This window comes from Corvus brachyrhynchos, unplaced genomic scaffold, assembly GCF_000691975.1.
Source record: "Corvus brachyrhynchos isolate BGI_N302 unplaced genomic scaffold, ASM69197v1 scaffold116, whole genome shotgun sequence".
NCBI classification, from domain to species: domain Eukaryota; kingdom Metazoa; phylum Chordata; class Aves; order Passeriformes; family Corvidae; genus Corvus; species Corvus brachyrhynchos.
The window spans coordinates 4,508,950-4,536,248 of NW_008240221.1; the positions used below are offsets into that span (position 1 = coordinate 4,508,950).

At 37.5% G+C, this 27,299-nt stretch overlaps 1 protein-coding gene across 4 annotated transcripts in view; it reads left to right on the forward strand.

Annotated features, from left to right (window-relative positions):
- The first annotated feature begins 6 nt into the window (after positions 1-6).
- TAF1B (TATA-box binding protein associated factor, RNA polymerase I subunit B) overlaps positions 7-27,299 on the forward strand; it is a 52,896-nt gene continuing 25,603 nt past the window's right edge. For all 4 annotated transcript variants that reach the window (XR_001865423.1, XR_001865422.1, XM_017744979.1 and 1 more), the window contains exons 1-7: positions 7-622; positions 1,110-1,197; positions 2,984-3,081; positions 3,355-3,450; positions 4,042-4,174; positions 7,457-7,613; positions 13,834-13,933. Coding sequence is in view for 2 of the 4 variants with exons in the window: in XM_017744979.1 (XP_017600468.1) it covers positions 3,076-3,081; positions 3,355-3,450; positions 4,042-4,174; positions 7,457-7,613; positions 13,834-13,933 (492 nt within the window). In the remaining 2 variants the exon portion in view is untranslated. The remainder of the gene's footprint in view (positions 623-1,109; positions 1,198-2,983; positions 3,082-3,354; positions 3,451-4,041; positions 4,175-7,456; positions 7,614-13,833; positions 13,934-27,299) is intronic.

Below are 27,299 nucleotides of genomic sequence, written 5' to 3' on the forward strand. Positions count from 1 at the left end.
CGGGGATGTGTCGCCGGCCGCCCCCCAGCCGGGCCCGGCGGAGCTGCCCGTCCTCAGCACGCACGTGGGCGTTTCTGGAAACCACTTTGTTTTAATTTGTCAGTTTCCCTCTTCTCTTTCCCACTCCGGTTTCTCCGGGAAGCACCGTCTCGTGCGGGCTTTCTCCCACCGCTTGTGGTTTTTTTGCAGTTCTAGACATTTATTTTTCCTTTCGCCTCCCGCTCCAGTTTTTGTCTCCTCTTTCATTTCTGATGGGTGGCTTTTTTAAAAGCCACGCCACGTGCGTGTGAGGCGTGGATCACTATTCCCCTTGTTCTAACGCTTGCCAGCTACAAATACGTGTTTGGAGTTTCCTGTGGCCGATGGCACATGCCATGATCACTTGTTACCAACCAGGGCTAACACAAAGGGTGTAAATACTCTCCTCTGTAAATAATCTCAGAAGCTGTGCAGCAGCCTAGTAATAGTGCCATTTGTTTTACCTGAAAAATTGTGAAAGTCTACTGTTGTTTCTTCCTTTCAGAGAGATTTTAATGAGCGCTGTGCCCAGTGTTCAGAAGTGAACTGGGGTCTCACTGATGGAGGCAGATTTTATTGTAGATCTTGCCACAACGTTACTGAGGTAAAAAGATGAGTTACTGCCTTGGAAAAGGTTTCTTCCGATTGCTTCTTGACTTTATATTAAGAAAATTACAGACTTTTCTCCTTGGCACTGAGTGCAATATTTTTATTCTTCGTTTTTCATGCTTTACTTGACACTGTTTAAAACTAATGTTCCTTGAAATTACAAAATGTAGAATGAGCCATCTTAGCCTGCTGTGTTGCTGTAGCTGTGGTGTTAGTGTGCTCTCTAGATGCCTTAAAAGCATTGCCTGGGTGTTGCCATGTTTTGTGCAGTCCCAGTGTGGGCAAACCCTGATGCACGTCACCTGTATGTCCATGATTGTAATTATCTGTTTTTGAAATTCCTGAGTGAAAAGTTCAGAATGTCCCATCTCCCTTTAGTTGAGGAAATTCGAGTAAGTTCCTCCATTATGTTTTATGGTAGGGCAATCTGTGCAAGTTAGGTCTGGTTCTTTTTCTTGCTAAGATATATTCCTGTTTTGCAGAGAACTAGAGAAGTTGTAAACACTGATTTTATTACTAATTCAAGAATCCAAACAATCTCCAAAAGTTTGAGAAAGCAGGAAAAAAATGGTATGTATGAGTTTCTATCTGTGTTTTGCAAAAGAGTGGCTGCTCAGCCAGGGTTCGCCTAGGCTGTTACGTCTTTGATGGAGACCAAAAGTGAATAGCTAGGAAAGACTGCAGGAGTGGGAACAAAATGCACCTCCCTGATGCTGTCACAACCTTAAGAGATCACATTTTGTGACCTCCTAAGCCACAGGTGACCTCTGTGAGCCCAGTGGTGGGGTTTTTTTGATTAAGTAGAACTATGAGTTACTTACTACTACTTCGATTTGTGGAAGCAAATATTCACTGAAGCTACTGGTGGCATGCATTCAGATGTGGTGATCCTTTGTTCCTTCCCTGTCATGGCTATCACAAAACCAGAGAAGTTGTTTGCAAGTGAGATGTGATGGTGGTCCAGCTCTTAGTGTCAGTCTGGCTTGTGTTACAGGCACTTGGCCCTGCAAACTTGTCACAAACTGCACAGAAGAGGTTTCATGCAGTTCCAATAGCTGAACCAATACTGCATCTTTCATCCAGAGTCACTTTTTTACTTCTAATTTCATGAATATTCAGAAGAATAGTGGTCATTATGTATGAGGATCTATGCCATAAGGATGTAGTGGTAAAGTTGCTTCAAGAGCTGTGTGTGTATTCTGTGATGGCTGGATGCATCTCTTACTATTGTGGCCACTTTCAGAAAGCAAAACTGCATTAATATGCCAAATAAAGCAAGGGGTTATCTTTGTCTCTGATGTACTGATGTGCTTTAGCTCTGCTGCAGAGGCAGTGGATTGCTACATTCCTTTGAAAAAAACAATTGTGTGGAAGTGAAGGGAGGTGTGAGAAGGACCCCTCCAGTTTTCCTTATCTTGTATTGCTTCTAAAGTCTGGGCCGTGTACCATGCTTTTAATTTCTCCTGTTGGGAAGGTCATTAGCCAATGTCCAGGCTTCTTAAGAAAGAAATCCTATCTTCACACAGTCCCTTCTGTGAGTGCAGTCATGTTACACTGTATTCCATGAATTTATAGGAGTAAGCTGTGTCTGTTAGTTCACTGGTTAGCAGTTAAGGCCAGCATCATGAAAGCAGGGCAGAAGCTTTGGGCAGATAGCTTCTAAGATGGTGAGATGCAAGGTGTGTTTCGGAACAAAAATAGTGAAGAACATGTGTGGAAGGAATGAAAAGGGAGTTGAGAAATGCAGAGAAACTTTATAAAGCCAAAAGCCTGTAGAAAAGGTTAGTAGTAACTTTAGAGAGCTAAGGGTGAAAAGTAAATGTAACGCAGCCTGAAGAAATAGTGAATAGTTTGGAGCAGGCCCACTCCCTGTGAAATGTATGTTGTGCTAGGATTTGCTAGGAGCTTGGGATAGTCTTTTATTTAAATGTGTGTGGTTCTGTGTGAGAGAACGGTGAAGCACATGATGGTGGTATTGGTTGTTTTTTGCCTGACTCACCACTGTAATGTTCCAGCTTTCTGTGTCAGGGGTGGGAAAGAAATGTTCATATTTCATATTTTTAATGGCAGGTTCTCAGTTATTTTTAAACTAGTAATTTAACAATGCTCCACTCAATTGCAAATGCCACACTAGACATTATAATGAATTATATTATTCTTAGGAAATGCATGAAGTTCTTGTTAAGTAACTTTTCTTCTTGTTTAAGGCTGTGAATAAATGGAAGTTAATAGAGTATTCTGTAGCTGGTTTATGCACTAGGATCTGAAATTATTAGAGATATGGAGATAAGTGTGGATAAGGTTAAAGAACCCCCAAACAGTACAAACAAACTTAGTCCCCCTTTTTTTCCCTTAGATGGAGGCTGTGAGTGGTATATTTGTGAAGGCTTTCAGCTGGTACTCAAGAAACAAGCAGAAGCTTTAGAAGCATTAGGAGTATGTCCACAAATGAAGGTATGTAGATGACAGTGTGAGTTGTACACTCCCTGTGTGTGTTTTACAGAAGGAGGTATTTTAAAAGATTTTAATTTTTAAAGTGAATCATGCAACTCCCCGTTTAGAAACGTTGAGCATATGAAATCAAAATTTGTTTATCTGGTAATTTTAAAACATATTTTATAAATCACAGTTAATAAAATTAGAGATGGAATATTATTCAGATTCCTGAGTTAGAAATCAATGATCTTGTAAACATTGTACTAATTACCATCCATTTGTGTTTATCAGGATGAAATTCTGTGCAATTTTTGGAGGTGTTACCTTCAGAAGAGCAAACAGGCATATTGCAAGAGACCAGCTGGGGAAACTGTGAAAGCATTGTCAGTAAGTGAAAGCTCAAATCCCACGAGATGTTTGGTATCTTTTTTAAAGCAAGGACAGAAATCTTTGTTTAGGCTACCTTTCTCGCTGGTAATGTCACTTCAGTATTAAGGAAGTCACATAAATAGGCTTGCACATGTCCATTTTATTGGGTTTTGGGTTTTTTTTACCTATTTCAAGAGATGAATATTTCTGTGAGTATTTGAAACTGCTTATTTGAAAATACTGCTTTGTCTTGACATAGATAATCAGTAAATAGAAATCACAGTGTAAAAATCAGCTACCATCCTTTTCCCGCCTGCTCTCTTGAAGTTACTCATTTGATCAAGCTTTGATTCTGTGTATTGCCAACTTTCTGGTCATTGTAGCAGATTAAAATGTAGTCAATAAACGTTTTTTAATCTTGAGAAATCCTTTAAAAATACTACTTCTTTCTTTCTTTTTCACTTTTTGGTGATTCATAGAGTAAAAATGTGAACAGTTTGGGTTTTAACTTTTACTGTAAATTCTGCATCTGTCGTGCTTTATGTTGTTTGTTACAATCAAAACAGTAACTAAGAATAGCTAATACAAGCATTTATTTACAAAACCCAGGTATGTGAGAGCAGTACTGATGTGGACAGTGATCCAGAGAGACCCAGCCTTCTGCACTTGCTGTCTCTGTCTGAAAGTGAGGGGGATCTGCAGACCGACTGCAGCTTTGCCTCATCAGTGACCAAGGTCTCAGGTAGGAACGGTGAACTGAACTATCTGAAAACCAGTTTTTCTGTAGTTTTTAAATAGAAATAAATATAAAGTGTATTTGTGTACAGTGAATTGGAGGAACTATTGGAAGGTATAAAGTTTTCAGTCTTGTTTGACACTACTACTTTATATTCTACCAGAAATAGAAGACTTCCTCCCCCAACCCCCACCCAAGGAGATGAAAGTTGAACAGGACCTGGAAATACAATGGGAAATGCAGGAGGAAGTTCTGATTTATAGCAAGTTTGCTCCATGCCTCCTGTTTGGAGTGGGAAAAAATTGCTGTTACATCTGCAAAGCTATATGTTCACAAGCACAGCAGCTTTGAAGAATAAGCACTTATTTAACCAATAACAGAGCTGGCTGTCATGACTTTGGTGTTAAAAAACATGAGTTTGTTCTTTAGGGCAGTGTATTTTTTTTTAATCCCATAGATATATTGAGCTTTTAAATTTTTTTCTTTACATTACTTTGGTACTTCTGTATCTTTTTTCTTCACAGTCTTTTTACTGCTTTCCCAATGACCTCTTCTATGAAAAATCGTATTTTAGCGTTCTGTCAGTTTCTCTTTTCTGCTCACAACAGCAGCTGGAAAATATTTACAGAATGCTGAAGTTTTTAATTAAATGTATAGAAAATTGGAGTGTTAGGTTCTGCTGGGCAAGTGTAATGCCAGACAATGCTGCAATACCTGATACCGGAAATGCATTTCAAGGCACATTTGAAAGCTTTTGCTTGTGTTTTAAACTTATGATGGTTTTCTTTCTTGCTTTATTCTTTGCTTGATTTTTCCTTCTTTATCTGTCTCAGCGTTTCTTACTCCCTTGTTGCGTACTATCCTCCTTATGTCATGTTTCTGTTGTTCTGTGATATTGCCTGTCTACCCTCAGAAGAATGCAATCTTGTTTTTTCAAGCTTTTCCCTTTGTTTTATAAGGTCCGGAAGTGGTAATAGAATGAGAAATTTGATCAGCAGCAATTTAGAAAAATAAATGCATGTTTAAAACTCCAGACAGAATTAGGGAGGGGGGGGGAAAGGTATAAAAATGGTGATGCAAATTTTTGTGAATATTATGCTGGAAGCTTTCATCCTTACAATATTAAAATGACAACATTTTCAGGTAAAGAGTCACTGTATGTTCGTGCATGTAGGATCTTGGGTGTTATACAAATGTAATACAAAAAGGAAAGAATTGAGTGAAGTATTTCTAGTGAAAGTGTTCCCTTGAATTTTCTTCTCCTTTTTGATGTCTAGAGGAACTCATTCTTCCTTGGTACTTGTGCCTTTCATAGGTCTGTTCCTTAGAGTTTTAGAACAGCTAGGTAGTCCTAAGTAGGCCATAATTTATTGTCTTGGTTGGTTGTTTCAGAGGTTGAGTTCAGCCTCCAGTAGTCATCAATTTCACTAAAATCACTTGAAATTAGTTAAGAGTTCAGTGATAGTAAAAGCAAATGTTGGTGAAATCAGACAAATAGAAATAGTTTTGTCTATTGAAATTTAACATGTGTAATAGTGTCTTCTAGTCTATTGTAAACTCTTGTGAAGATTCATAAATTTTTTTTTGGTGTTGTTTTTGCTGAGCTGTTACTGCTACAGGCTGTAAACTTCAACACCCTTCTTTCTCTAAGAGGCTTGTCCAGACGGCAAATATTTTTTTTTGTTATTTTTGTGTAGAGTTAATAGCAAATTCCAGTGAGTATAGCACTGAGATATTGCTAGAGAAGCCTATAAAACTCTTAAATTATTAGCTGCATGTAACTCTGTGTTGTCATGCCTTGCATAAGCTGGAAGAAATAAAAGGAAATTGTGTGCCATCATTAAGGCCACAAATGTAATGAGGATTATTTTAAATTGAGTTAAATGTGAAATTAACAACGAAGCTTCAGTCACGAAGCTGCCTTTAAGCACAAGTATCCATGTGAAAGGTGAAGCAGTTGACTCTGGGGATTGAACTGATGTTCCCTGTGTTCCCTGGCGCACCTGTGCGTGATGGGATGCCCCGCTCTGCGCAGGATCTCGGGCCGGCGGGCTGAGCCTGTGCTGCTGTTGGAGGGCGTTCTCTGTTGATGGCAGTGAATTTCAGAGACCCTGTGCCGGGGCTGTGCCGTGCCCGCAGCGCCGGCTCCGGGGCCGGTAGGTGGCATCGCAGCCCGGCCCTGGAAGCGCTGTGTGCAGTGTCCCCGTCCTGCGGGCCCTGTGCTGGACCTGTCCCGCTGACCCTGCCACCTCGCAGGTGTGGCTGTCGCCTGCCCGCGGAGCCTCCAGGCTCTCGGAAGGTTCAAACTGTTTTCAGCCGGCTGTTTGCCGTGGCCCTGCAGCTCCCAGCTGGGGAGCTGTGGATCCAGCTCTCGCCATTCCTGTCTAAACAGGTGAACAGTTTGTGGGGAAATGCAGTGAGAGAAGTCTCTGCAGAGTCAATGCTGACATTCGGTGCTGGTGTGCTTTAAATGCATTTTCCTTCATCCTGGCTGGGTCATGATGTAGGGAAGAGAGGCTTACAGGCTTTTTATTTTCTTTTTTTGGTCCTCTTTCCTGAACTCTGAGGTTTCACTGCTGAAAAAGCTCCAAATCCATAAATTACTCTACTAAATTAAATTTTCTCTTTGTTTTTAGTGATTCATCTCGGTAAGGAACTAGGGACATTTGGATGTGTATTTATTTGGGGTTTTTTTCCACCATCTTTACCATTTCCTACATTCTTATTCTAAAGTTGTTTCTTTGAATTTATATACATTTTTTAAAAGAATATCTGTGTTTCCACAGTTAGAGATTATAGGCCAGATGGAATTAGGGCAAACTTTTAACATCAGTAAAATTTCTGCAAAGTAAATGACTTTTTCATTAAAGTCCTGCTTGTGTTGAAGTTTAAAACTGTTTTAATCCCCAACTATGAGTCATTGATTTAAATACATTAAATTTTCCCTTGTTTCCTCACAGTTCCCTCCTCTCTCAAATGGAAAACAGTATTTCCAGCTCATAAGTACTGTCAGTTATATGTATAGCAGCTAATGTCCTGGTCAAGTGCAATAGTACTATATGAAACAGGTTCTCATCGCATATTGTGGTAGATGAATAAATTAGGGTTAAACTGTTTTGTAGAAAAGTACACAAACAAGAAAAAAACTCAAAGTAATTATTTCAAAATGTTACCAGGTGCTGAAAAAGGCTCCTTGTATGTTCCTTTATCTTGTTTTTTGTACACCGTGGTTCATGTGTCTATTATATAAATTGCTGTTTTCTTTTCTGTTTTTAACATAAACCCAAGAGAGCACCTCTGTGTACTCTGGATCAGTAGATGGCAGCTTGTATTTAATGAAGAACCAAAAGGAGAAACTGAGGATGACGATGCCAATGACCCTTTCATTTTGTTACATGGCATTACTCTGGTTGAGAGAACCAATTACATTGTCTGAGCTCTTAAGGTATGAATAGTTTCTAGTGAAGAATTGTTGCTTTTATAAATAATTTTTAAAAATTAGATCTGTACTATTGTCCTCTTACTAATTCGCTCAGTAATAGTGAGAAGTTCTCTTTAGTTGTTTTATCTTTCCTTTGTCATAAGCATTTGTGCAGCTACTGTTGGAGAGCATTCTCTGTTGATTGCAATGAATTTCAGAGACCTGTAAGGAAGAAGGTTTTGAAGTTAAAGAAGCATTTTATTCTTCTCCTTCAAAATTTCTTAAGTTTTTCTGGAGGTGTGTATGGCCACACTTCCGTGATATTTGCTGTTGTCAGCATGTCAGAATTAAATGAGTAAACATTCTCCAGGACTTACATCAGTGTCCTCATACAAACAATACCAGCAGTATACAGTGATCTGAAAAGGAGCAAAGTAACTTCATGCAATGGAGTTGGGCACAGAAATTAATACAGGAAGTTCATTTGGTCTTTATATCTTTGTATCTATAATTATGGGAGTTCAGAATAATACCTTTTAGTATAGTAGAAATAAATTGTTCTAATAATAGGGTTTGATGCTAAAAGGAGACTGTCAGGCTAGTGCTGACAATGCAGTTCCCTTCTCTCCACTGCAACAAGGCCATGAACACTTTCCTTATTTACTTCAGGAATGAAAAATAATTCATCAACTCTTCTTGTTGGCAATAAATGTTTTAAATCAGGCTCAAATAAGTTCAGGAATTCCTAGATTTTCCTTGGAAGACCTTTTGTATTCTTTTACTTTTTTTAAACAACTGTTGAAATATTGGGTATTTCTAAACAGATGGTGAAAAAACATTCCTTGGCCAAAATGTGAGGAGTAGAAATACTCAAGTAAATACATTGGCAAATCAAATTGAAAACTCAGACAAAATAAAGGAAAAACTGATTAAAAATACAGTGCTCTCATTTTTATTTTTCAACTATATACCCTGTGAGTTAAAAGGCAAGGCAATGGGTACATCATCCCCCACCTGTGGTGCTTATAACTGATGGAACTGCTGAAAGAATGATAAATGCAAGGGGCTTTTCCCCCAGAGCCTGATGTTCCATCATGGCTGTTCTCCCCTGGCGTGCCAGCTTCCACCTGCACTTTTCCAGCTTTGTACAAGCTTTCCAAGAAGGGTGGGTAGTCAAGGATGCTTTTTTTGCAAGTACTTTCAGAAAGGGGAGGTTTGTAATGTCTTCAAGTAGAGTTGTTACTACTAGATAATCAATTTCTATGCAAAACAATGTAACCCTTTGATTTTACTTTACGGGTGGCTGTTGCTTTCATTGATCAGAATTGCGCAAGCCATTGCATATTTGCATAACTGGATGTGCTATTGCATAAAAGATGCTTGTAAAATTTTCAGTAAAATGCCATAATATTCAGAATTCAAACTAGCACTCTGCAATACAGAAGTATTTATTGAGTAGATTAAGAAATAGAACTCAAAAGTAGTGCTCAATAACAAGATTTTTAATAGCTATGGTCTTCCTTAGGAAATTCTGTACGAGTCAGAACTACCATAACGTACTCTGTATTTTTGTGAATGATTAGCAAATAATAATGTAAAACCTGTCTGATAATGTTTGTATATGGCAAAAATCTAAGTAGTAAATTAAAATTTCTGGGACAGAGCAACTGGTTCACACTACAGAATTATTAGCTACTCCATCCTGTTTGGAGAGAAAAATTATTAATTAAATATATATTCTTTGGTTATTGTATCTTGGAAACTGTTTCTTGAAGCACTGTTGGCTCATACCAGGCAAAGACATCCTCACATGTTCTTGTCTTAGTACAATGGTTTGGTTGGAAGAAAACCCAACCAAACAACAGCTGTGTCAAGAGGAAAGATAGATTGCTTTGTTTGCATATGAATGGGAAGTTATTGTATTTGGCACTTTAAAAGTTGGAGACTGCGGAAAAGATCCTGGAAAATTATTTGCAACCTGGAGACTATCCTTTGGACTAACATCCTTAAGAGATGAGCACACTTATTTGAAAGGGTATAGAGAAAATGTGAAAGTAGTAAAAAAGCTGAAAAAAGATGTAAAAAATCAAGTAGCAAATATAACACAGAAAGGTATAATCTGAAACTAGTAATTGGAAATTTAAATAAGATGATTTGAATGAGAAGATATAATTTAATTAGATACAATTTACACAATTTATGTGTGTAAGACTGTGTAAATCATAATAGTTCAGTAACTTTAAATACAGTAAACATACGAACTGGATTAAGTACAGAAAGTGAGGTTTAAAAGAATGTTATTTGTATTGCTAAGTTTTACCATAATACGATAGTTATATAAGACTGTAATTACGTTATCATGCTTCCCTCCCTACCCTTAAGGTCTTTGCCTTCCAACAAGTTTGATGAAGAAGGAGAAAGAATTTTAAATTGCATGAACTACCATAAAATACTTGTTTTCTAACTTCTGAATATTTAAGAAATCAGACAATGTTCACATTTTTGCATGCACTAAGATACACAGATCAAAATAACGACAGACTGAAGATGAAAACTATGCAGAGAAAGCCTTAAGTATTCAGCATTACCTTTTAAGTCTTTGTAGGCAAATCATTTTATTTAAACCAGCTGAATTAGAGTTCTGTTTAAAGTTCTGCCTTGTTTTTTCCTCAGTTTGGTTTTCTCTGTACCCTGAAGTCAGCTGACTACCACTCCTCCCTTGTGATACATGCTTAGGCATTATGATTGGGCAATCTGCCAGCTTTTAAAGGATTTACAACACCAAAAATATACTCCTCTTTGCTACTTGACACACTTAGCAGAAAAACACTACAATTACCTCCTCTGACAGGAACGTTTTGGTTTAAAAATAACACTTTTAACAGCGTTCGACTCAAGTCTATGCAACACATTAAATCCTTTTCCATTGTGAATAGTCTTACAATATTCCATATGATGTATATTATTCATCTAAATAATAAAGTAGTTGGTTTTTGGAAAAACCCAATTTCAAGAAGCTAGACTTTGGAGATTCTGAGAAATCATGCGGTTCAAATGAGGTTATACTTACTTGTGTTGGCAAGACTAAACTTATAATCAGTTTGTGGCTTTAACAGGGGCATCACATCCTTTTAGCATGCTGAGGACCTAGGATTTTTTTCATACTTGGGCCTTATTAATGTATGCTGCTGCTGTAATTAAAAGAACATGGACTGTGTACTGTATCTGCCAGTCAAGTTTTCAAGCACGTCCGTGATAGAACATAGTCTTACAGGGGTTTTGACCATCTGTCTGTTAAATGAAAGGTTTGGAGGAACAGCAGACAGAAGAAACTGTTCTGAAGTGCTATTCCAAATCTGGACTTTTGGATTAAGTGTTAAAACTTGAACCATAAGCACATTGTATTCATAACAGGGTATTTGTGCTGTATTTTTAGAGTGTAAAAACAACTTTTAACCTGAGAGAAAAGGGCGTTCTTTTTTTCTGGAGACAATAATTTCAGGCTAGAAAAGATACTATTTTTTAAACAGTTGCAGTGCTTTGACTTGGTACAGCCAAGTTAGCAAAAACTTCTTTTTTTTTTTTTTAAGAAAAAGATGTCTTGGTGGACGCTTCTTGTCTCTTGCAGTGTAAGGATGTGGTTCCAGCATCAGTTTAAGCTTCTCAAAGTTTTTGTTGCTGTGGTCTTGCGTAAACATTCCTGTTCTTTTCTCTTGCCATGGTACTAGCATTCATCCAGTTTATGGTTTATTAGTTGAAAGAGGTAGATCTATAGAAGATTAATTTTGTAAAAGAAAGTTTCAGTGGACATTTTAGTGCGGGTTAATGTGCTTGCCTTTCTGCCTTGTGCTGGCAGTAATGTTCCTGCAGTCATTTGAGTCTGGAGGTCCGTCTGGTTGGAGTGAAAGCCTGGAAGAGTCTAGTTTCCATCTGATCCTCTGAGAAGTCACACAAGTGCTTTTGTCAGCAGGGAGGAGTGTGCGGCAGTGGACTGAAGGGAGGGTGGGATTTCCCATTTCTGAGGCAGCAAGCTATGAGGGTGGTTTGGCTGCATCACCACTACACCACACCCGAAACAAGGTCTTGATTGTCCTCTTCCATCTGCTGCTGTGCTGGCTCAGGGGTTTGCTGCTCCTAGCATATTGGTTCCAGGCCTTCAGATCTGACAGCTAATGGTGTGATTGTGCCTTAACGTGTGTCAGCCAAAGCTTATCATCAGCTGAGCCAGTAATGCATCAGTGTTGCTGAAAGGGGAAGGTCCTGCTTCCCTTTTTTCTCTTCTCCTGCCCTTTCCTTCTGCCAACTCTTTCACTTGTAGAGCCATCTGTGAGCCTCCTCACAGTTTGTTAGATGATGAAAGAAACCCATGCTGGCAATAGGGTAACAGGTGGTTTTTCTGCTGCTGTTGTGAGTTACATTTGGGGAAGAGATGAGCAACAGCAGGTCATGACCGGATCACAAGGAGGGAGGTCCTGCTAGTTATGTTGAGCTTTTAGTTTGGCTCAATCAACTTTGTGAAACCATACCTCAAGCTTATGTTCCTCAGTTTAGTGAATGACTAAAACGAGCTAAGGAACTGATGTGCCGGCTGCTCAGCAGATCAGGTGGGGCGGCGAGGACCAGCGCCGGGGCTGGGATTGGAGAGCAACCTCACGAGAGCCCAGTGTACATCTCCACTCGGGGTGGGGAAATGCTGTTTCTGCTGACTGAGGAAAGCTACTGAAATTTTATTAGCAAAATGATCATTACGCAATTTGATTAGTAAGGATTGTGTACCACCTGTTGCTTCTTCATTTAAGAGGCTAATAAGCAGAGCTTTGGAACAAAAACTATTGGGCAATATGATTTTTCATATTTCTGTTATTTTTCAGAAATCCTTATAAATTATTCTGAGACAGAGCTTTCAACATGAAATGAACTTTTTATTTTTATCCTGGATTTAACTCATTTTTTTTCAATTAAACTGAAAATTCAGATAAGACTGCTTTAAAAAAAGTAGACTATAACTGTAAACTCTGCTTTTAAATAGAATTTTAGTCAACTTCAATAGATACACGCTACATAACATGGAACAAATAGTGATGAGGGCATGGAACTAGGAGATAGCAGGTGAGCTTGTGAATTGCTGTAGGCTCAGAAGGGACATGTAATGTTTGTGGACCAAGGCTAATCTGTGTAGCAAGATCAGAGAGGTCCTGTGCGGATAACACTATCAGCAGGGAGAAAATTGTTTTCAGTCCTAGTATTATTTAACTAACAGAGTCTTTTCTGTTGTAATGTTAACTTACTCAGGTTTAATGTACTCTTTTAACAAGATTGGTTTGGAGGAGAGGAGACAGGAAGGCATTTCTGTCTTAGGTCTATGGGAGACTACCAGTGTGCCTTAGTGTGGTATGAGTGTGTTGCCTTGTGAAGGCCTGTGCTTGTTCAGTGCTTGCTTGTCCTTTTGTGGGTGTCTGTTAAGATGCTGGATAAGAACAGGGGTTTGGGGTGGTGGTGGTTTTTTATTGGTATCTGTTAAGTTTCATCTTTTATATATATTATCTGTGTGTTTGTGTGTATGTATATATATATATTCAAGAAAAATATCAAATAATACTGTCAACCACTTACCAAAATCAGTTTTTAACAACAAAGATGCATTATTTGTGTGCAAATAAAAATTAAACTATTTTTATTTATTAGTATACAAAACAATTTCTATTCATACCTCAGTAATACTTTTTTGAAAAGTATCATCATAGAAATGTAATCAATGTGGTTTCAGTTCTGTGTATCTGCTCATTATTCTGTGATTTTCTTCCCTGTCACGTTATCTGATTCAAGCTCCTCCAGCAGAAAGTGTGTATTTTAAAAGTAAAATTTACTTAAAGCTTTAGAATTTTGAAACAAAAAGAAAAATTCCATGCCATTCAAAGGAGGCTTAAAGCAGTTCCAAAAATGCAGTAATTGAAGAATGTGCAGAACAAACTCCATGTAAACTTGTTGATTGTATGCTTACTGCCATAACGTTATCATTTGTCAGTCACATCTGAGCTTGAACTTAAAAGCCTGTTAAATGATTGAACTGGTTTTTGTTCTGTGGAGCATTTCAGGGTGTGTAACTTCAGGCTGAATTGCTTAGGCAGCATAATACTGATGTTATTTCAAATCAGAAGTTGATTTGTACATTAATTTTATAATAAACATATGAATTTGTCGTCCTATATATTATTTTGATTTGGTCTTCATTTTTTTAATGCAGGTTTGTTGTTGAAGGACACATTCCATATTTGAATGTTTTTCAGCATTTTCCGGAGAAGATGAACTTATGTGGACTAGATCTTAGGATCTTTTGTGTAGAGGTAATTTTTTTCTAAAAAGAAAAGTTAAAAAATCCAACTTAGTTGTTTAGTGGTATTTTAATTATTTTGGTCACTGTACTAATGAGTTGATTAAATCTGTTGTTATGTAGTAGGGTTCAAGTTGCACAGCATTGGAGCCTGGCAGAAACTCGTGCACTCTGTGACTTGGAGTGCTTTAATCTTTAACCAGTCTTATTAAGCTGATTACCTAAGTTAGAATGAAATCAATAAGTACTTGTGGAGAAAAGGGCATTCAGAACTGCTCTTGAAGCACTCAGAAACAGGATTTGGCTTCAAGTCTAAGGGCAATATATTATCCCTTTTGGCACTTATTTGAAATGTCTCTTGAATTTGTTTTTAATTCCATATTCTTTTCATAAGATATGCTTTAGATGTTATCTCTTGTTCTGTTTCTTGCTGTACTGGTTGAAATATATCAAACCTAAAATCTGCATAAGGGGCTACAGCTCTTCTAGGAACTGAATAGTAATGGACAGTCTTGAGTGAAATTTAAATTTCCCTTATTTTTAAGATTCTTATGCATTGTGGTAACAATTGCCCAATGACATTTCTGTTGCGGATAAAAATTTATTATGGAATTTTGAAGTGTGCAAATAAAATCTTAGCTTTTAAGAGCAGAAAGCAGCAATTCTGCCAAGCCCTCACTGATGATGTTGCAAGTAACATTACCATTCTCCAATACGTTGCTTATATTCAGCAGGTCATGAGTTGTTCAGGAGCTGTGTCTTCAGAAGTTTTAGCATTTATATTATTTTTGGTTTTATACTACTGCTTTCCTGTCTGGATAAATGAGAATTACGGCCTCAACCTCTAAAAATCAGGAGATAAATTTAATATAAAACCTCTTGATTTCTTTGTCTTAGATATTTCCTTAACAGAAAAGATATGTTAGGTTGAAATATGAGTATAAACTTGGTTTTAAGTCTTTGTCCTTCTTTGCCTCCATCTCCTGGATGAGTTTTTGTTTTATGAATTGCAGCTGTAAAGCTTGTACCATTCCTCAGAGTGGGAGAACTGGTTTACAGAGAGGTGATGACAGTTGCCTTTGGGGGATCCTACTGTTCCCTTTTGGGATAGGGCTGTACCCCTCACTTCCAAAGCATAAGTAGATATGCACACTAATCAAGTAGTCTCTTAACTGTGTTTTTATTGAGATATATAGGTACAGTTCTGTAAGCTTACTGTACCATTTATTTTCCAGCCACTCCAGTATTGTGGTTTCCTCTTTCCAGAAATATCTGCTCCTTCTTTTACCTTCAGTGTTACTTTAGTAAGGCATCCTCAGGTTTATTTAGTTTTAATGTTCTTTTACTACATCATGAGGCTGATAATTGCAAAATCCTTACTAGCTCTTTCCTACATCTCATGTTTCTCGCTGCAGCACTGTGATTACCGATGTCTTCCTGTGTCTAGTTTTGACATCTGAGTTTTGAGAAATTCAAGAGATGAAGTTGTTGTCCTGGAGCAAGAAATGAGATTGTATAATACTACATTCTGAAACTACAGCCTACATTGCTTTTTGCTTTGTGCTCTGTATAGAATATTTTGTAGAAAATTATCTTAAAAACCTTTATGATATTATGGCTGTTATGACCAGGGTGTAAGTTGCTCTAATGCCATTATTTGTTGTGCTTCAAGTCTGGTGAATATAAGCTGCAAACATGTTCCAAAATATTCCATATGTCTCCTTTTTTATTTTGAACAGATTTTTAGTGCATTTAGTTGTGTCCTGTGCATCCCAAATTTGAATCAAGAAGTAATTATGTTATAGTAACTTGAAGGATTTGAAATCATACTAAATACCATTTTGTCAGTTAAATGCAGATGAAGCCTAACTTGATGAGGCTTATCTTGTACATAAATATTCTCAGTGGCTTAAAGACTTTTTTTAGTAGTAATTTCCCACATACCCAAAATATGCTGAATTTGTACAAGGTTGAAGTTATTACAGGTGTTAGAAAGTAAATGCAACATTATTACAAGGTGAGTCACATTTACTTTCTGTGTAGTGGCATGTGTATGTACACATGCACAAAGGGGTTTTTTTATGACTTGTCATTTAGTAGTGCTATTCCATATGCAAGGAATGTGACTAGTTTGAGGCTTCCCAGCTGTGATGAACTTCTGTGCTGTGTAATTTAGGAATGGAGTCTGTATCACTGACAATTTTTCCTTGTGTTGCATACTACTTAGCAATTAGAGGTGTGATTGCAGTATCTGCGGTACAAGGAGAGGCTGAGAGAGCTGGGGGTTTTATCACTGAGAAGGGAAGGCTGGGGGGGATTTCAGTAATGTGTATAAATATCTTGTCAGGGAGGAGTTACAATGGAGTCGGGCTTTCTTCTTGGTGATGTGCAGTGGAAGAACAGGAGACAACTGAAATACAGAAAATTCCATTTAAGTATAAAACTTTTTCACTGTGTAAGGGTGACTGAGTGCTGGAACAGGTGACCCTGGACCACTGTGGAGTCCATATCTTCAGAGGTGCACAAAACCTGATGGCACACAGTCCTGAGCAGCTTGCTGTAGTTGATCCTGCTTTCAACAGAGGTGTTGGAGTGTATGTATAATCTCCAGAGGTCCCTTCTGACCTCAAGTATGCCTTGTATTCTATCTCACATTTTCAGTATAGGTGGCAGATAGGCCCTTCATATTTTGGTAATGGAACAGCTGACAAGAAGGGCATAATTCTTCATTCTGCTCAAACTGAATTTTATTTAAAATACCTTCCACAAAGGTGGTTGTATCTGAACACTTCTGTCCAGAGGTCTGGGAGCTTTGGGCATGACTGGCTCATAAATAAAGAGGAAAGGAGCCTCCAGCTCCCTGTATCATCTTTATCATGACGTATAACTTTTAGACAGGTGTCAGGGCCTAGCTGGAGATCAGTACTACTCAAAAGTGTTTTATGAAGGAAAAAAGTACTTTATAGAAGATGTTTGTGAAAAATGAGCTGTTTATCTTCCATATATATTTATCTTTCCATTGCTCCAAGTCAGTTTTCTAAGCTTTTAATTGATTAGTCGTCTTAGTTATCCTTTCCTCTATTAAAATCTTGTGTATATTAGAAGTTAGCCTTTGGAAAATAGGTTTTTACCTAAATGTGCAATTAGGGTGTCAACAGGGCAAACAGCAGCAGCAGGAAGATGTTCCTGCTTTATCCAGAAGTTCTAACTTCCCAGTACAAGGGTGTTAAAGCAAAATTTCCTTTTTCTAAAACAGGTATTCTTATTCCATTTGATTAAAATATTTTTGTGTGTATGAAGAAAGAATAAGATATTTAAGTGTTTCGTTTTGTTCTGTGCAGGAGGTCAAGGGTTTTTTTCTTGTTATTTGCAAATTGTTTAACTGCAGTAAATCTCTACTCATCCTAAGGCTTGTTCCAGTAGCCAAAACGTCTTTGATAAGTGCAGTCATCTTCTCTTTTAGGTGGAAGTCACCTTTGTTCCCTTTTTAATGCACATAGGATATCTAGGATTTTAGGATATCTATTTTTTTTAAAGGCCATTAGTGTAGGACTTAAAATGTATTTGTAAATTAGTAGTCGTATATATAACATTTAGTGGATAATTTGCTTTCAGCTTGTATTATTTTATTGGTATTATCTGTCCTCCACCTGCACACAAATTCCCTCTTTCATTTCTGTGTGATGTAGGCATAAGTCTTTAAGGTATGCATCCTCTATTTGCGTTTGGGGATTTATCTTTATCCTTATCCAAAATTGATTAAAGCATCCCTTTTGTCTTGAACTGTCAACAACTTGTCTTTGCCATAGGTCTGTCTTTCCATGCATTCTTGACTTGGGACTGTATACCCAATTATTTTATAAGTATTATTTTGTTTGTGCTTAAAAGTTGGCTGTGCTTTTTTTTTTGCTGTCTCAAATTTACCTTTAGCTTTCACTACTTTTTATAAAACACACTATTTTTTTGTGTATTTTACCTTTAATGCATTGTAAGTGGATTTGTTTTTTTAATGTCCAAAAGTAATTTTTGGTTTTGATTCTCAGATTCTTCACACACATACAAATTTAAATGTATGTATATATATAGGTAAGCAGGTCACTCCCATGGATGTTGGGCAACATGATTTACTAAAGTACTGAAGATAACAACCACGTCACTTTGGGGTATGTGCTGTGTGCAACAGGATAGGTGTAGTCTCATAAGCATCTGTCAGATCCTGTTGTGCTAAAGAGCTTTGGAAATTGTGATCTCTCGATCACAAGTATCTGGACTTGGCAAGGAGCACAATGTGTGACCTCAGAGAATTTCCCTTCTCTCAATCTCTTCTCCAAATTTAAAATAAAACTTCAGGAAGAAATGAGTTAAGAATCTTTTTTTTTTCCCCCAGGGATTGGGGGTGGGCCTGGAGAAAGTTGAGCTTGGTGGGTTAGTTGAATTCTATTCAGACCTGTCTACCATCTTGCCCCTGGAGACAAAAGAAATGGGTATTTACTGAATTATCCTTGCTACTACTTCTTCTGCCCTGGGGTATGGTCATGGAATTGCTTCTCCATAAGCCTTTCTTCATTCCCCATTCCCCTTCTCCATCCCTTCCTCTTAGGTGGAAGTAGCTGCACAATTCTAAATCCGCTTGTTTTACAAGGCCACCAAATGTTTCAGTGTCGACAGTGTTGTTGATACACCCTGCTGCCTAGGAATCTGTATCTTAAAAGTACTTCCTTTTTTGTTCTGTAATTTAATTCCATCCTCTCTTTTTCTGTGGTTTTTGTTTGTTTTTTCTAATCCAGTGTATTGCTGCCTGTAACAGGGAATGTACTTAACTTCAACAGATTTGACCTTGCCAATTCACAATAAAATTACCATCTATGCTACTTTTTGATTGTCTTAGTATAACTTTTTTTGTTTGTTTCTTTTTACACATCCAGTCTCCAACTTAGATTAACAGAAGCACTGTTTAGTTTGAATTCTGCTCTATCTATTCACCTATTTCCATCCCTAGGTGTCTTGATTTTTAAATGACTCCTAGTGGTACTCCTCAGAATTTTCCATGATACAGAAATGCTTTTTAAATTTCCAGCTGAGAATGGTGTTAACATTCTTCCATACCTTTGCCTGTGGAAAGTTCTTGAATGCATCCTGGTAAAGTGGCAAAAATATACTCTGCTTGTCGTAAATCATGGTTGTGGACAAGAGAGAGGAATCATGAAACTCTAAATCGCATGTCATGATTTTCTCCCCTTTATCCCACATGACAGAAAAGCTTCTTGTTCTTATCTTCTTGCTGATACCTTGTTTCTTTCAGGTTTAATGGCTTATCATTCTACATTACAATTATGTTTCTTTGTGTTGGATTAGGCCAGTAGCTCTGGTCAGTTCAGTTGTGTTCAGTTAAATAAGAACTTTTAGTTAGTGCTTCATTATGAACTGATGTTGGCTTTGATGGAAGATTGAAGAGTTTGAAAACAAATGTTTGCTGCTCTATAATTCATCCAAGGCTTTCCTTTCCCTAAGGGTAACCTGTGATAGGTGTTGAAGTAAATGCTGTAATGTATTTATAGAGTAGACTGAAAATCTTCAGCTCTTTTGAGAATGTGCCACTTGAGCATGGAGCATTTTATTCTGTATGATGCTTTGGCTTTATTTATTTGTGTTGGAGGAGTACATACCTTGCACTTAACGCATTCACACACACACCCTCCCTAGCTTGGACTAGTAAATTTATTTCTCTTTTATTTAGGAGTGAAAGGTTTCCTTGAAAAATTGAGATGATCATTCTTCTCTATTCTGCCTGGAAACCTTCCAACTCTTTGGTTTCTTCTTTTACAGTATTCTGTAGTTTGTGTTTTCTTTTTGTTCTTCTCTTCAGTTTTTTTTAATGTTGCTTGGTTTTATTCTTGGCAGCACTTTTGTATCCATATTTCTCTGGCACTAATCCTTCTGTCACCCATGTTTCTGTGTGAGCTTCAGTCAAATCTCACTTCTGCTGAGGATTTGAGAGATCTGATTTCTGAGATGAATTTGCCAGGCTGCTCCACTGCTGTCAAATCAAGCATGCTTCTGTTTTGCGCCTTTGTTCTGCATGCTTCGCTTTCCTGCAGAGCAGCTCTTGAGTTTTGAGGAAATCATGAATTATGTTCTTCCAGTGAGACTTGGTGGCAATTTTGGTTTGGTTCCCCTTTAGCTTTCCCGTCAAGAAGGAAAAAGGTTCTTCAGATCAGCTTCTTGTGGGAGCTGGAGCTTCAGTCCACTCTCCCCTGTCCTGACCTTACAGAGATTGTTTGACTGACGGGATATTCTTAGCTTCTGTTTTTCCCATTGCCACAGTATTAATTTGTTCTGGATCTATGCCAAGCTAATCATTCTACAGTTCCTGAATCTCCCATTTTACTTTTTTTTTAAATGCTGCATATTAAAGTGGAGAGTCCTTTGATGTTTAGAATTTCTTAAGATTATTCAAAAAACAACATTTGTGTTTCAGAGAACTCCTCAGTTATTTCCTTGAAGCTTCTTGTGTGTAAATTATCTGGGCCTCTCCTTTGTTAAATATTCCACTTTATCAGATAGTGGTTTACTTTTTTGCAGACACAATTTTTCTCTTCCTTACATATAATTTCAGTGCAATGGATTCATATTCTTTTTCCAGTTATAGCACAGTCTTGCTTTTCTTCCTATTTCATGATAGGAAGACTTACCTATTTACCTGTGGCATTGAAATTCAAGATTTTGGGGTTGTTTGGGTTTTTTATGTTTTCCTTCTGCTTACAGCTTAGCCACCTTTACATTGTGTTTCATTGCAGAATATCTATAGTTTCTTGTCTTTTTTCATCTAAGAAATTGTCTCTGAGCTCTACGCAGTCAAATGCCTCCCTGCTTCAAAAGGGGCATCTTTTTTTGGTGGTTTTCCCTTTACCCAATTATCCCACGATAGAAAGAGGAATATGATGGACCTGTCTGGGAGTGTAGTGACCTACCAGGCCTATATTTGGAGAGGTCTACTTGGGAATGAGGTTTAAATTTTGGACGTGTATCCTTGTGCAGTGCTACACAGTGTGGGAGTTGTCTTCCATATTCAAAATGACTCGTAATGTTAATCACTTATGTTACAATATGGTTAAATGTTTCAGAGTTTTACTACTGCAGATGAGGTAAAGATACGGAACCTTTATTTATATCCTTTTTCTCATTCTCTTTATTACAGGCAATATTACAATCAGAATATGGTTGTTAATACTTGCACCATGTAAACACTTTGTGCCTTGTGACCGTCCAACAACTCAGTAGCTCAGTAAAACTGCTTTGAATTACATGGGGATGTGCCACAAAAATGTATGTGAATCAGTTCAGCTTTGTTCAAGCATAGTAAAAGCCATTTTGTTTTGTAAATTCAGCTGAAAAGTTTAAGTAATTTAAGACGCCTCCTGATTTTGATTTCCCTGTGAATGTTGGGGGCAGAAGAACTGTCAGGTAGCCTGGAGGAAAACATAAGAATGGAGGGTTTCTCATGGATTAAGGAAAGACAATTGCTCAGTGCTGTGACAGTTGCCTGCCGTATGCAGCCAAAACTAGGAATTGGTGGTAGTCCTTAGCTTTTGAGCATAATGTCTTAATTTTAGAAGTAATTTGGTATTCAATCCCCAGTAATTTCTAATAATCTCTACCAGCTTGTTACAAAGTGTGAGGGGATTTGTATAAAATACACTGCTAGGATTGGTTGAATAATTTATCTATGTTCTGACCAGGAGTAGCATCAGTATTATGGGTTTACTGAAAACAAATTCTTTGAATTTACAGTACCTAATAACTCAAGGAAACTATCACTCCTGTATCTAAGTGTATTGCTTGGCTTATTCACATTGGAAACACTTGTTTGCATTTTGGTTTAGATACTTTGAGCTGCTTTTGTTTTGTTTCTTGCAGTCAGGAGCATATCACAGGTATTTTACTGTGTTTGAAGTGTATAAACTTAGGATCTTGCCTGGGAAGCTTTGAAAATTAGCTACTCACTTACTGAGAGTATTTTCATTAGATCACGTGAATGTAGATAGCAAGGAAGGATAGATAGAGATTAGCAGGGGGACTGTTACTCTAGAGTATTGATGCTTCTCTCTTCTTGCCTACATTCAGCTCTTACGGAGGTCTGCGCAAGCTTGCAAAGGTTGTGAGCTGTTTTCACTCATGCTGGTAATTCTTCCCACCTTGCGCTGGTAACAGAGTCTAATGACTTTTTCATCATTCTTTTCAGTACTGAAAGAATATCTCCTCATAATACAGCAGATCACTGGTGAACTTCATTGTACCACAGGGAAGAGTGAGTTCTGTCCTTGAACTATGACGTGCTTAGGGAAAAGCAGCGTGTCTATGGGGATGGTGTTACTTAGGAATGTCTGTAGAGTGTTATGCTCATAGCTCAAGGCATAAGTTCATATGAAACTGTAATAATGACCACTGAAGATCCTTGGAAATCTCATGATGACTGTTTTTAGCATTGCTAAAAATACAAGTATTTGTCTTGCTTTTCAGGCCAATGTCTCCCTTGGGTTTTCTGGTGTAATTCCTTGATTGGTACCCTAAATTGGATGCAATGTGGCTGAGTGCTTTCATACAGCAAATGGTAGTTCATTCTCTGTGATTGTTTTATATCAAAGATGTTATTTATGGTTCTGTAATTTCATCAGCTTAAAAGCAGAAGGATTAGAATTTGCTTCATTACAGAGTTTGGGTATGTGAATAGAAGTTCATAAACTGGACATTATTTCTTAAATGCTGGTGTTTCTTTAGTTGTGGGTGTGGATTTAGTCTCCTAATTATAGTACTCTTCTAGGAGGGACAGGTGGAATGAATCACTGTGCTAAGGCTTTATGTTTCATGTCCCACTCTCTAAGGACGAGTGAAAATCTCAGTATACTGTTGTATTCTGAATATTGTGTGAGGTCATTGTACTGAAATTGTTACTGTGGAAATGATTTATATTGTTTGGTGGCTGTTTTAGTGTTGCTGATTTGGTAGATGACAACCATGCTATGCTAATAATATGTTAAATAATTTTCTAGTCTGAAGATGCTTTTTAAAATAAAATGGTCTGCTGACCATTTTTGATGAGTAAACTTTGTAGGAAAAAGTAAAATGCATATCATGGGTACATGCAAAGATTTCTTACACTTGCAGAAGGAATTTATAAAGAAGAAGGATAATTTAGAAAAAAAAATCCCAGTGTAAACAAAAGTATACCTGCAAGTTCCATAGTCTTCATCATTCTATTCAGTCTTGGTTTTTTTCACTTTCCTTCTCTTTTTCCTTAATAAAATTCTGAATCCTGTGTGAGCAGTTGGGAATAAGTCAAACATTCCCCTTTTTGCCTCTACTGAGATATATAATTTTGGAGCTTCATAGTTATGAGAATACAGATGGAGAAATACTGCTTGAAATTTCTCAGATTTTCTTCTTGTCCAACAGCTGACATGAATATCTTTATTCTATATGGAAAAAATAGTATTAAGTAAAGAAAAATTTATTTGTAGTGTTCTCTGAAATCTGGTGTTATCAATACTGCTATGTTCATGTACCAGCCTTAGTTTAAATATCTGTGTGATCTTAATTATACAGGTTTCTGTAATCCCATTGTGATGCAGTTTTTGAACATGCAGTTATTTTAGCCCAGCTACATTAGAATTATTTTCTCATAATTCCTGACATCTGATAAAATAATGGAGATGAAAAAAATTTTATGTTAATGTATAAATCTGTCATGTACCTGTATCTTAAATACTATATGGAATTTTGATTGGGTGTTTTGCTTTTCTTACCCTTTCTTTGTCAAAGTTGCGGAAGAAATGAGAGGTATAGAGAGTCACAACAAGGATTATCAAACAGGGCAATTTTCCTACAAGAAATAATTAATATTATCTACTTATCTTTCTACCTAAAGAAGAGGTGACTAAGAGGAGGATGTGGTGATAGTTTGTAGGACATGTTCAGGAGGCAGTTGTTCAATGTCTCTTCCAATACAAGGAAGGTGTCAGCAAAGGTTGCCAGTTTGCAGGTTCAGAATCAAACAGCAGAAGATGTGGCCACATATGTTTTGTGGGTAACTGGTGAAACTCCTTGCCTTAGAGGATGCTCTGGATGTTAAAATGGCAGATGCTGACTGTACAGATGCCATGAAGGAATAGGGATCTGGAAAAAAAAGAATAGAGAGGTCTCACTGCTGCGTCAGCCACAAATGGTGTGAAGCTGGACAGATGTTTGGTAGTGTCATGGCTTGTTCAGTTCATAAATTCCTCCCTGCACATTTTGGTTGCTCGCTTCTGGGTGCAAGGCTAAATAGATTTTTTGGTTTGATGTGGTACAACCACTTTTTTTTTAATATTCTGGGGTTTCAGTTAGGCTTTCAGGTTGTGCGCTTTGTATTCTGGGGAGACTTTTTTAAAGATTGTAAAACTTCATTTTTCATTAACTAGTTATCTTAGAACAACTCTTTCAAAGTCATAGTTCAGGCTTTTAAGTTAGGTGTCCAATAAAGTTTCAGATTTAGAGATCTCAGGATGTTCCTTATTCAACTTGGGGAATGATTAAATGGTAAAAGTATACAAAATCATTGCATAAAAGGGGTATGTCTAGCCTACACCAAAGAATTCTAAGCAATAAATATTACACATTTTTCTTAAGCAGAATCTTTGCTATTTGAAAAAAAGATCTTTCATGCTTGTATTTTTCTAGTGACCTTTTGGTTTGTTTTGATGGAGGAACTATAAAGGAATTGCTTGTTTAAGAATTCACAATGTAAAATTCCTTACTGTTGAGTAGTAGTGATGATCCCGATGCCAGGAGGAAGCAGGAACACTTGCAAGAAGCCTGGCCTAGAAATGTGGCAAGAAGAGAAACATGAAAAGCCATGTAAGAGTAAATAAATTCTAGGTCATGGGGGAGCCATCCTGGGCTGACAGGGATGGCAGCTTGAGGGGTTTTGTACTTTACCCTTAATATTTCTAAACAGTCTTCACTTCTGTGCAGTCCTCTTTTGGCCGTAAAAGCGGGTACAGGTCTTGGATTTGTGAACAGATTAAGTTAATACTCTCTTCATTTCTTTGCATAGTGATTAAGGTTTTACTGTTGATCATATGAAATTGAGGAATTACTGAAGAGAACATGCTTTTAGCTGAGACTCCGTAAGTGCACTAGGGTGTAGTCATTACAGTTTCATCTCATATTGTTTCTAAACCAAGATAGCGTCTTAGCTCAGCATGCAGGAAGTAGTGAGCTGCTCTGTATCTTTTCCTCGTTTAATATGGAGTTTAGGCCTGCGTTAGTACAAGCCACGTGAAACCAACTCAGTTGCAGAATATTTGGTTCTTTCTCCTCCTTTGATGCTGGTCATTCCCCCTGGTCACGCAACGGCTGCTCCTGCCAGGCCTGGCTCTCGGGGGTGGTGTTGTGCTGCTCTTTTCCCGAGGTGGAAGACTGGGACAAAGACCTGCCTGAGGGACTGGAGTGGGTTTGTGCCACAGTCGTGAAGAAACCTGAAGATTGTCTAAATGCTGTAAAATGGTGCCTGTATTTAATTCTTTTTTCTTCAGTGGCTTTTCAAAAGGATTTTGTATCCCTTAATAATCTGCTACTGTCTAAAGCCCATGTCTTCAAGTCATCACACAGCTCTTAGGAAACTGCTGACATATGGATTGTCTAACACTTTAGGTTTTGGTGGATTGCACATATATATTTTAGTTTGGATCTGATTCAAACAGAGTAATTCCTGACTAAATCTGTTAGTGAACTCATAAATGCAGGTCAAAATGTTTGCTGTTTTCTTCTGGAGAGTTTGGACTGGAATAACAACAGCTTTCTGCTTCTCTGGAGAGTGTATCCATCAGTCTGGCTTCTAGTCATGTTCCTCTGTTTGCTGAAGTCTTCTTCTCAAAATATTCCAGGTCTTATGTGTAAGAGCCTCTTTTCCTGACTAAAATTTTAATAACTTTGATTGCCATATGATTTTTTTATTTCTTTTTTCAGTGGTAACTCTGTAAAGAATTCAAAGAAAGACAGAAGCTGGTCATTCTTGTTTATTTTAAAAAAATCTTTTAAGAGAGATAAAATTTTATCTATGCAAATTCTGCTAATCAGCTATGCTGCTTTTACTTTCCCAAACAAGCAGGGATTCCTGCTTTGGTCTGCTGGTGTTTTGAGATACCTTGTAATCTTAATTTTTTGGGGGGTGGGTGTCTATCTATTGATGGGTTTATTTTCTCTCTGCCTAACTCTGTATTTTTTGTGCATTTTAGCAGGTGCATGCAGTACTTTTTCAGGATAGAAAGTAGTGCAGAATGAAAAGAAGCAAGGGTGAGGCTTTTATTTGAAAGAAAAAAAACTGAGGAGGAAGTTCACTGCTGAAAGGGTTATTGTAATCAAGTTTATCATGAGAGCTTGCTGTTGTGTAACAGAAACTCTAGCTTGTCCATACCTGTCTTTAAGCATTACTTAATGAAGGAAGAAAACAAACCTACCAAAATATTTATGAAATTCAATAAAATTTGTTCCCAAACTCTTAAATTTCAATATGTTATGACAGTTCAGCTCCTTGTTGGAATGCTCTCTGTATTTTTAGAAAGAGTACATTGTTTTAGAAAAGTGGTATTTGACAGACTTAGCTTATGAGCATGAACAAGCTAATGCTTGAGCACGTGTCTCTTGTGGTTTAATAATATTGAAACTCATTTATTCAAACACCACTTTAACCAGGAATCATGTAATGAAAAATATGTCTTCCTCTGAAAGTAACCTATTAAAAAGTCTGTTCAGCAGCCAAAAATTTTATTTCCTAGTAAAGGATTACAGTTGTATTGGATGTTCAGTTGGCTTTTTTTGTGTGTGGGTTGCTGGCTCATCCTCATGCCATCTTGAATTCTTCAGTAAAAATTGTGTGTATCAGTTTAATGCAGTCTCATATCCTAGCACCTATTTTTTTTCTCTCAAAGTGTATAAACTTTGTTTATTGAGCCATTTTCTAAAATTAATCTTTTTGCTATACAAATACCCTTCTCACTTCCTCTTAAAACAGTGATCCCGAGTAATTCGGGATTTTAAGATGTAGTAGCTGTTGCAGCTGAAACAGTTATTAAAAGAAGAGAGGAAGAGAGAGCCTGCCGATGTGACTTCTGTGATTTTCAAATGGTATCCTGACTTCTTTTTTCATCTCTTCTGCCCATTTGTTACCAGACAGATAACTTGGGCAACCTGTCTGCCTGTCTTCCAGGTGGACAAATAGATTTCATTTTACTTCTTCTTTCTGCTTGATGGCAGGCTTGTAAAGGAGCAGCTTTACTTGTGTGCTGGATCTCTTTGTCTTTTCTAATGGAAGAAGTTTCACGAGATGCATATTTCTTTGC